The sequence below is a fragment of the Morone saxatilis genome, unplaced genomic scaffold, assembly GCF_004916995.1.
Source record: "Morone saxatilis isolate NCDOM2014 unplaced genomic scaffold, NCSU_SB_2.0 Contig9, whole genome shotgun sequence".
Classification (NCBI taxonomy): domain Eukaryota; kingdom Metazoa; phylum Chordata; class Actinopteri; family Moronidae; genus Morone; species Morone saxatilis.
Window position 1 is genome coordinate 21,756,375 of NW_023340268.1, and position 8,106 is coordinate 21,764,480.

At 42.8% G+C, this 8,106-nt stretch overlaps 2 protein-coding genes across 3 annotated transcripts in view; one reads left to right on the forward strand and one right to left on the reverse strand.

Annotated features, from left to right (window-relative positions):
* The window catches only part of snapin (SNAP associated protein), a 5,453-nt gene extending 3,820 nt beyond the window's left edge, over positions 1–1,633 (reverse strand). Inside the window, exons 1-3 of the mRNA XM_035681489.1 lie at positions 1,475–1,633; positions 799–845; positions 498–616 (exon numbers count right to left, since the gene is read on the reverse strand). Of these exons, the coding sequence (XP_035537382.1) occupies positions 498–616; positions 799–845; positions 1,475–1,590 (282 nt within the window). The 5' untranslated portion in view covers positions 1,591–1,633. The remainder of the gene's footprint in view (positions 1–497; positions 617–798; positions 846–1,474) is intronic.
* A 54-nt stretch (positions 1,634–1,687) lies between these two features.
* chtopa (chromatin target of PRMT1a) lies at positions 1,688–8,102 on the forward strand. 2 transcript variants are annotated; one of them, XM_035681488.1, is made up of 7 exons: positions 1,688–1,944; positions 3,117–3,220; positions 3,513–3,602; positions 4,720–4,870; positions 6,268–6,442; positions 6,566–6,712; positions 7,110–8,102. In XM_035681488.1, the coding sequence occupies exons 3-7, from the start codon at positions 3,538–3,540 to the stop codon at positions 7,310–7,312; spliced, it is 741 nt and encodes a 246-aa protein (XP_035537381.1). In that variant the 5' UTR covers positions 1,688–1,944; positions 3,117–3,220; positions 3,513–3,537; the 3' UTR covers positions 7,313–8,102. The 2 variants fall into 2 exon arrangements, with proteins under 2 accessions (XP_035537381.1, XP_035537380.1); XM_035681487.1 differs by lacking the exon at positions 3,117–3,220.
* The last annotated feature ends 4 nt before the right edge of the window (positions 8,103–8,106 follow it).

The following is an 8,106-nucleotide window of genomic DNA, read 5'->3' on the forward strand; positions in this document are numbered from 1 at the left end:
ATAACTTCCAGAATCTCTGAATATGCAAATGTTTTCTAAAGTTTTGCTGCTGGACACAAGATGTCTCCTACTTCACTGTAAAGTCCATTCTCAGTGGTAGTGCACTGGTGGCTTCAAGTTTCTACATCACACTGTACAAGTTGATACTGGACCAGAAAGGCAGACAAACATTTGGAGTTGTCCACTGGATATATCCACCAGAGGTCCAATATTCAGTTATAAAATACCTGGGTTTTTAGCTGCTAAATGCTTCACTGTGTTCACTGGCTAGTCTCAACTGTTTCTTGCTGATTGCTGCTGAGCAGCTAGGGTACAGTAGGTTTTTACAGAGAGTTTTTTCACTGAAAACAGCTGCCTGCTGGGGAGCTGCAGAGGTGTTGCTCTCTGCGGGTCTGTCACTACGAGCGACACCTTTCACATGATGACACATTGCTAATTGTTGATTTAGTGCAGCTTTAAGAACTCGGAGAGGAAGTTACACAGGACTTGCCACTGACCTGAGCATTCTGCAGTATGTTGTTTACCAACACTACTCTACGTCTCGCATTCAGCAGCTTCTTTACGTAAGGGTCCAGGTCTAGAGCCACCTTCTGATGTTCATTTATCCTGCATAACTCTGCAAACAATGTACATGACAAGACACACAAGACCAAAACAAAGGTTAGCAAACACATGCTATTTTATATACCGGAATTTAGTCATTTTTATTTTTATTTTTTAAAGATATTGGCAATTTAATATAAAAAAAAAAAAAAACACCTGAGTCAGGGATTTAAGAGAAATTATACAGCAAATTACCTGTGGCCAGATTGTCTATATGTTCTCTTAATTCTACCTGGCTTTCTCTGCAAAGAATAGAATAATCACATTAATCCAGAGGAAGGACAGATTATACAAAATAGAGAATGCAGTGAAATGTTAGTGCAAAACCTTTGAGCAGGTTAGTGTTTATTCATCGTTTAAAAATGTAACATTAAATCAAAATGACAAGGGTAGTCATTCAGGTTATCAATATCAATGCTTAAACCCTCCAGGGGAAAGATAAAGGCTAATTATACCAGTGGGAGAGTTGGCTGATATGTATTAAAAAAGGTAACATCTCCACAGACAGCCATTTTGAAATGAAACAGCAGGGTAAACACAGATGCTGCCAGTGATACTAATTACGGTTCTGTTCCATTCAGGTCGAACAGTCAGGGTGGCTTTCACTGGAAAAGCTCTGCTACACTAAATGGAACAGAACCATAATCATTATTATTGGCAACACCCGTGTTTATCCTACTATTTAATGCCAAAATGGCTGCTGTGAAAAGGGTCTACCGTGAATTATAAAATAATAAACAGCACCGGGTCGATGTATTCTGCAAAGTCACGAGACTGTCAGGGGACTGCCACAAGCAGCTAGCACGGGTGGCAGCAGCCGCGCTTCATTAAATAATATCAATTAAGCATTCAATAAGGAATTCCAATTTACCTGACTGAGTGTACATGCAGGTCGAGCTGCTGGATAGCTGGTTTCAGGAGGTCGAGCAACCCCTCGGCAATAACATCTTTACCTGAAGAAGTCTCTACTAACGCCGCCGCAGCCATTTTAGTAAATCATCAACACAGCCAGGCCGGAAGTTACGACCCCGCGACGTCATAAGAACCTCTCCATTTTCTTCCAGAGAGTAGTCCGCTTAGCTAGCAGCACCATTTTGGGGAGACACATCGCAAAACCGTGTCTCTGGCATTGTATATTAATTCTGAAAAAAGACACGACTTTAACTAGAGTTAGCTAATTTCTTGTACAGGGTTTAATTAAGAAGCTAGCATATTATAGATTAGATTCAAACAAAAGAATATAAGGACGCCCTACACGGTCGCACAAGGCTGCTACTAGCTAGCTACCGACGCTAACTCTAGCTGGCTGTAAGGCTTTTCTCCACCGACGCAACGTTCACTGTAAGTTAAAATGGTTATTTTAGACCTTTGAATTCTGATTGAGCTTCTTGTATACAAGTAAATGTGTCTGGAATTAATAATAGCTGACGATGGGCCTATTTAAAGTCGAGGTCCGCCCAGCTAACTTGTCTATTATTAATTTTGTAAAGGGTTCGTTGTACTCTGAAAGTATTTCACTAAATGAATGTTCCTGGCAGATTCGATCGTGTGTGTTGAGTATCGAGGCGTTCCTTGTAACCAGAGTACTGATTAACTAGTACTGCTTAATCTGGAGCGGAGGAAATGAACACAAACAGTGGCACTAATGATATATGGCCTGGCAGCTGTTGACCTACTCAGTTGTTTTAGTAATGGTAATTGCACAGACCCCACCATCTTGTGATTAGGTTCACAGTACAGTAGTATAGTTTTGGTTAACTGAAGGATTTTTTTAAAAAGCTGCAGTAGGTCACTTTTTATAAAAAAAATAACTTAGTTTTATTTGTTCCAGATAATCTGTGAAACAATCAGGTTCCTCTGGCTCCTCCTAGTGTCCTAATGGTATTTACACGAATCCACCGGCCTGAACGAAAACAACCAATCAGAGCCAAGGAAGATGGAAAGATGTTTTGTGTTGGATGCTTAAAGAGGGGAATTCTTGCAAATGCCATTAGGAGCACTAACACAACAATCAGAGGATGTTTGTGTTGGCTCCAGGCTCTGTTTTATGGTTTTCGTTATCATTAGGAGCAGTAGAATGAGCCAGAGGAACCTGATTTTCTCATTTACTACTGTCGGGATATGGTGAAAGTTTCAGAAAATTTTACAAACTTATTTTGTGAGAGTTACCTACTGCAGTTTTAATGCAATGACTGTGAGTTCCCACCATCTTTTGTCTGGATGTTAATATATGCATACATTCTTTTCAACATAATAGACCTTTTTCACAGCAGCCATTTTGATGTGACATAGTAGGGTGAACACAGGTCTTCCAGCTACGTTTCATCCGGAGTCTTTAATAACAAGTACATTGTGTTTAATTAGCAAAGTAGTTTTAAAAAGTGCACACAAAGGGCAACCATTTACAGCATACTGCTGTTAGAAACTGAGTACAATAAGCTGATAATTAGCCTGATCAGTCAGTAATTATTCCATGCACCAAACTCCCTTTAAGAAATATCACATTTTAACAGTTCCTAACTGGACCATAAAAACACATAACTCCAGAAACACAAGATAAAGGGTGTCATCTGTCGACTGTCTTCTTGTCAATTTGGCATCAATATAATCTATAAAGGTAAGTGTATTCAGTACAAGTGTTACATTTAGTCTGCTTAACGGGCTCAGCCTCCATTGTAGCTGTGCCCTTTCAGTGGGAAAGACTGTGGCAATGCGAGGCAGGCCGTTCTGATAGTTAATATTTCTCGCTAAAATAAGTGCTAATTGGTGGAGCAGATACACACCGAACTGAACACACTCACTTACATTTGATGCAATGTTAAGCCAAATGTTCACTCGGATACCATAAGTTGTTTGAAAGTTTTGTTTTGAGTTCACGGTGTTTTGTTTTCTCTCCCATCTATTCCCAGGAGCCTGCAAGCGAAGTCTTCCAAAATGAGCGCGCCCTCCTCCCAAAAAGTCGTCCTGAAAAGCACCACCAAAGTGTCCCTAAATGAGCGGTGAGGCGCCACGCACCCTGTCAGCAGTTAGACACCAGATGCAAGGGCCAGCCTTGGCTTGTGAAGGGTCTAGTGCTCCCTACGGAAGGCTACTGTTGGGGACCGGACCCGACATGGATGCTATTCTGACTGTCCCCAGTGTGTGCACTGCTCACTCAACTTGTTGGTCCTGTCAACATTTGTTGGTGCTCCAGAGATTAATGTGGTTGTAACACAGAGCAGAGGGAGCTTGCCTGGTTCAAATATCTTGTGTGAGCATTGCACACATGTAGACAAGGGGAGATGGTAGTGGTCATACTTGGTAAGCCTTGGTAAGCCTATGCTGGACCAGACCACTGTCCTACAAAAGCCATGGCACTCCTGCTCCCTGTTACTTGCACAGCACAGTATACATCAAGTATACGCTTTGAAAGGGGCTTAAGGGGAAGGCTTAAGCTAAACCAGGGAGATGGGGCACCTCTTAATGCTTTGTGCCTCTCAGACTTTTCTCTCTCAAACCAGTGGAAGTGAAGCACATACTCTTTCATCATCCTCTCCTGTCATTGTCTTTCTCCTCTCCACTCCAAGTCTATTAAAGACCAGGCACTCAGTCCTAGCTTGGACGTGACAATGAGCTCCCCTTTCCCCCCTCCCATCTCTCCTTCCCTGCTCTGTCACTCGGTGGTTTAACCACTAGTCACGGTCCATGCTGTAAGTGGCTGGGTGGCCAAGCACTCCTCGCGCCCGGGGCCTCTGCTGCTGCTGCATGACGACACCCCAGCCGGTCAGCTGGAGGCCTGTAAGTGGCAAATCGTGCTCCTCTTCTGGCACCTCCTCTCTGCTTCTGTCCTTCAGTCTGTCTTCTAAGTTTCTTTATCTTGGTTTTCCTTTACTTTTGTGCTTGTTTGAACACATACTAAATTCAACTATGAATCATTCTGGTTTGTCTTATGATTGAGAGAGAAAATGAGTGCCTGCAAGTGGAACTTACATGACAAAAGAGCCAGCACAGTCTGTGTGGCCGCATCCATAATATGAGAAATGACTTGATGTGGAACCCTGCTCCCTCCTCCTCCTCTCTATATCCCCTGTCCCCTTCTTTTACTTCCTCCCTCTTTTTTCCCTCCCACCTCTAAAGCTTCACTAACATGCTGAAGAACAAGCAGCCCACTGCGGTAAGCATTCGAGCCACCATGCAACAGCAGCATTTGGCCAGTGCCCGTAATCGCCGGCTGGCCCAGCAGATGGAGAACCGGCCCTCAGTGCAAGCTGCTCTGAATCACAAGCAGGTGAGTGCAAAGATCAGACCGAGCCACCTGCACCAATACTGTTTCTCACTCTGTCTTCTACATGTATATTAGCCCTCTCAAATAAGACAGAAAAAGGGGTATATTTCATGAGTGAACTGTAGCTACATCCTGCTTGAGATGTTAAAGGGAGCTACCTACCCTTCACCAAAGAATACAGTGTAACATCTACTAGCTTAAGACCCAGATAGTTATCTAAAATTCCAGTCTAAATAATGTGAATTTAGTTGCCATTGAATTGATTTCATACCTTTACACTGGCTGAGACACATCTGTCCAGAGAGATGTTGGAGAACGGTCACACATGGAAGAAGAGTTCAGTGCTTAAACCGTACTTGAACTTTAAGTAGCAGCCTCAGCCAATAGTAAATATGTGTGTGGGGCTGACCCCAAAACAGACTACAAACCAACCAAATGATTTCCATCTGCTGTACATCCTACACTGCCCACATTATGCCGCAGTAGGTATACTTCAGAGAGCAGGAGGAGCCTGCTTTGGCATATGTGTGACTGTACCTTTGCAGTTTAAATAGTTGGGTGGCTGACTCATCAAGTATTTGCCTGTAGTATACAGACGTAGTGGGGATCCAGCCCTGCATTAAAACAGCATGGGGCTGTGTTTGTTGATTCTGCAGAGACAATCAAACACGACCCAGGAAGTCCGGGTGGTTTGACAGATTTATGCATTTAAAGTAGGGCTGCACAATTAATCAGGATTTTATTGAAATCGCAATATCAAAATCACAGAAGCTGCAATTTGTTGATAAAATGTGTGACAAACAGCATTATAATGAAGCACTGCAGAGATGCCCTGCTCTTCTCATCTTGTTCTCCAGATGTAAGAATATAATGTTTGGTTAGTACAGATCCCAACAGAGTTGAACAGAACATTATGATTTCCATTTTGAAAGTTAAATTTGTGATACAAAAATGACCGTCTAATCTAATAACTAATCGGAAATCATATCGCAATATCTGTCAAAATAATGGCACTATGAGTATTTTTTTTTTTCATATTGGTCAGCTGTAATTTAAAAGTTTATCAGATACCAAAACAAGCCACAGCGGTTTATGATACTTGAAATAGTCATCGTGGTGGCAACTATTATGTCTTTGGTCTCAACAGTCGCAGGTCTAATAGTGAATGCAGCGCTTTGCCAGATAAAGTTGTGTTGTGTTGAACCTGGTGTAGCTTTTTTGCTGGAGCCCTGCTTCTATGGATTCAAATAAATTAAGGGGCTGAGTTTTTTCACACAGAGGTCCCCTGAGCCCAGCGTCACTGTAACTGCCACCTGTCGCATTTCTGTTCCTCACAATTGCCCGCCTTGTTTGTTCAGCTTAAACTTGTCATAACTGCATCCATGAATATCTTGTGTCAGAGCCTGAAGCAGCGCCTGGGGAAGAGCAACATCCAGGCCAGGCTGGGCCGGCCCATCGGGGCCCTAATGCGTGGAGGAGCTGTCGGAGGCAGAGGTGGGATGCGGGGGATGACCAGGGGAGGCCTCAGAGGACGAGCCAGAGGAGGCACAATGAGAGGAGCACTGTCCATGAGAGGTGTGTATCTCCTCTGTGAATATGGCTCCGATTCCAACTGCATGCTCAAGCTGTGGCAGGGCTGTGACTTTTCTCCGTTTACTGGGTTTGCATTGAGTGATGACGCCATTTTGTGTTGCACAGGGAAGCGGGTGCTTACAGGCGGCCCCATGCGAGGCCGTGGCTCTGCTGGCCGTATGGCAATGCGTAGAGGAGGCCGCCACCGTGGAGGAGTTGCTGGCAGAGGAGGAGCTCTGTCCCGAGGAGCAGCACGGGGGGGAGTAGCCAGAGGTCAGGGACTGACGTTTTATTTTCTCTTATTTAAAAAATTAATTCTTATTGTATAGTGTTTATACAATTTTTTTTTTTTTCCTATTTTGTAAACTTTCCTGCTTGTGCTTATTGACTTACTTGCTTTCGTCTTTTTCCATTTTTCTAATACTGTTTATTGTTATGCACCAACATACCAAGGTATATTTATTGCATGTGAAAACCTACTGGCAGTAAACCCCAATTCTCATTCTCAAGTGTGGAAAAAAAATGTATTTCTTACTTTTCGTTGCAGTAGGTAATTTATTTTTTTTTAGCTAAAGGAGTGATTATCAATAAAAAAAAAAAAAGTACTGTCTCTAGATCAGTGCTATCCAGTCACCATCGCTGTGTTTTTTTGTTTTTTTTTGTCCGACAGGCCGTGGTGGACTGAGAGGGCGAGGTGGTTTCGCCGGCCGAGGGGGGCGCGGCCGTGGGCGGGGCAGAGGCGTCGGCAGACCAGTCGTGACCCGCGAACAGCTGGACAACCAGTTGGACGCCTACATGTCAAAGACCAAAGGTCACCTGGATGCTGAACTGGACGCCTACATGGCCCAGGCAGACCCAGACAGCATGGAGTGATGCTGAAGGACTCTGAAGCAGAAGCACACTGCGGAACTGCACAGCTGAACTCACACATACCGTGTAGTGTATTTTATACCAGATCGATGTGCTGAGAAATGATTGTGTTACTAAGTTAGATGAGTGGTGACCCAGGACTCTTAGCTTTGAACAGCAGGAAAATCACCTGAATGTGCTTCGACCTCCACTCGATCCTGCATCAACCCGCTCCTGCGAAACCTTTTTAATTCTGGAATAACTGTGTGAAGGGACCTTTTTAAAATATTAACGAACCCTGCTGTCTATAGATTTCTGTGTTTTTGTTTTTTTTATTTTTTATATATGACCTGAGAAACACTTAAAACGGATATCTGTAATGGCTTAAAATTGGTGACTGGTCCAGGAGATGTGGTGTGTTGAATTCCATTTTTACTTTACTTTTTTTTTTTTTTTTTTTAAATTAGATTTTAGCGTTGCTGTACTCCGATCTTTTGGGATTCATTAATTTGTTTGTCTTGGAATATTTGCAATTCAAGACATTTCTAAATTATTTGTTTAAAAAAAAGTTTTAAGCCAAGTACCCATTTGTCTTTGTATTTAAAAGATGTAGAAGTTCTTTTGTTTCTCTGTATCTTCCACCCGTCAGCACTCCTCAGTGCAGCGCTGGCACTCTTAACTTGTACTCGAGAGCATTTGTATGACGTTACCCAAAGCAAGTAAAATAGGTTTTAATTAAAATGGAAATTGTAATTTCCCTAATTGTGTCTACTGTATGAATTTCCCTTGAGTAAAATGTTGACCACAGATCAAATTAA

Coding starts and splice junctions, on each gene's coding strand:
- chtopa (XM_035681488.1), top strand. CDS start 3,538: ATGAGCGCGCCCTCCTCCCAAAAAGTCGTCCTGAAAAGCACCACCAAA. Junction 3,603..4,719: donor AAAGTGTCCCTAAATGAGCG/GTGAGGCGCCAC, acceptor CCACCTCTAAAG/CTTCACTAACATGCTGAAGA. Junction 4,871..6,267: donor CTGCTCTGAATCACAAGCAG/GTGAGTGCAAAG, acceptor ATCTTGTGTCAG/AGCCTGAAGCAGCGCCTGGG.